The 1,114-nt window shown below is 47.4% G+C and overlaps 1 protein-coding gene across 1 annotated transcript; it reads left to right on the top strand.

The window, feature by feature from the left end:
* Positions 1-251: 251 nt before the first annotated feature.
* On the top strand, positions 252-857 carry LOC147983657 (uncharacterized). Its single transcript, XM_087540816.1, has one exon. The coding sequence runs from the start codon at positions 252-254 to the stop codon at positions 855-857; it is 606 nt and encodes a 201-aa protein (XP_087396942.1).
* The last annotated feature ends 257 nt before the right edge of the window (positions 858-1,114 follow it).

Raw genomic sequence — 1,114 nt, 5'->3', positions numbered from 1 at the left:
TTACAAGGGCTCGATCAAGGCTCATAGAGTGCTCAACCGCAACAGGGTGCGCGCCAATTGATACTGATGGCCGAGTACTTTGCCCCAGATACACTCTATGCTGACCATTGCGGACGTTTTCGGATGCGCAAGACTGTCTTCAATCGTTCGTACCATGACGTCCGGTCCTATAATGACTACTTTGTCTTGAAGAAGGACGGCGTGGGAATGATTGGCTTCTCTGGTTACCAGAGTGCACGGTCGCACTACTGATGCTTGCATATGGCACGGCCGTTGATTCATGGGACAAGTACCTACGGATGTCGGAGAGCACATGCGGAGATGCCATGGTCAGGTTTACAACTGTCGTGGTCGAGGTGTTCGGACCTCAGTACCTGAGAGAACTAACTATGCCAGACACCAAGAGGCTCTTGACAAACTCAGAAGCAAGAGGGTTGCCAGGTTTGCTTGGATCTCTTGACTACATGCATTGGAAATGGAAGAACCGCTCGAAGGCTTTACAAGGGCAATATCAGGGTCATGTTAAGAAGTCCATCATCATTCTTGAAGCAGTTGCATCACATGATCTTTGGATTTGGCACGCTTTCTCTGGCATGCCCAGGTCTCACAATGACGTCAATGTGCTGTGGCGATCATCATTGTTTGCGAGGCTGACTAAAGGAAAAGCTCCTCCTTGCCATTATACCGTCAATGGAAATGAGTGCAACATGGGATACTATCTGGTTGATGGTATCTATCCTTTGTTGGCTACCTTTGTCAGCACCATCTCTAACCCAGTTGGCCAAAAAAAGGCTCACTTTGCCAAAAGACAAGAAGCAACTAGAAAGGATGTGGAGAGGGCATTTGGAGTTCTATAGGCCCATTTTATAGTTGTTCGTGGACCTGCTAAACAATGGGATCCAGAGACCTTGTGGGAGGTGATGACATGTTGGGTGATCATGCACAACATGATCGTTGAGGTTGAGGGTGACAATGCTGCCGCAGCTCTAGAATTGGAGAACATGGGTGATCCAATTTCCAGATCAGAATCTGGCCACATTTAAAAAGTTTATTCAAATGCATCAACAAATTCGGCATTGACCAACTCACGAGCAGCTGAAGGAAGATATGATTG

This window comes from Triticum urartu, chromosome 2A, assembly GCF_056163025.1.
Source record: "Triticum urartu cultivar PI428250 chromosome 2A, HENAU_Tu73, whole genome shotgun sequence".
Classification (NCBI taxonomy): Eukaryota; Viridiplantae; Streptophyta; class Magnoliopsida; order Poales; family Poaceae; genus Triticum; species Triticum urartu.
Note: the sequence above shows the minus strand (reverse complement) of the source record. Positions and strands in the feature narration are given on the sequence as shown.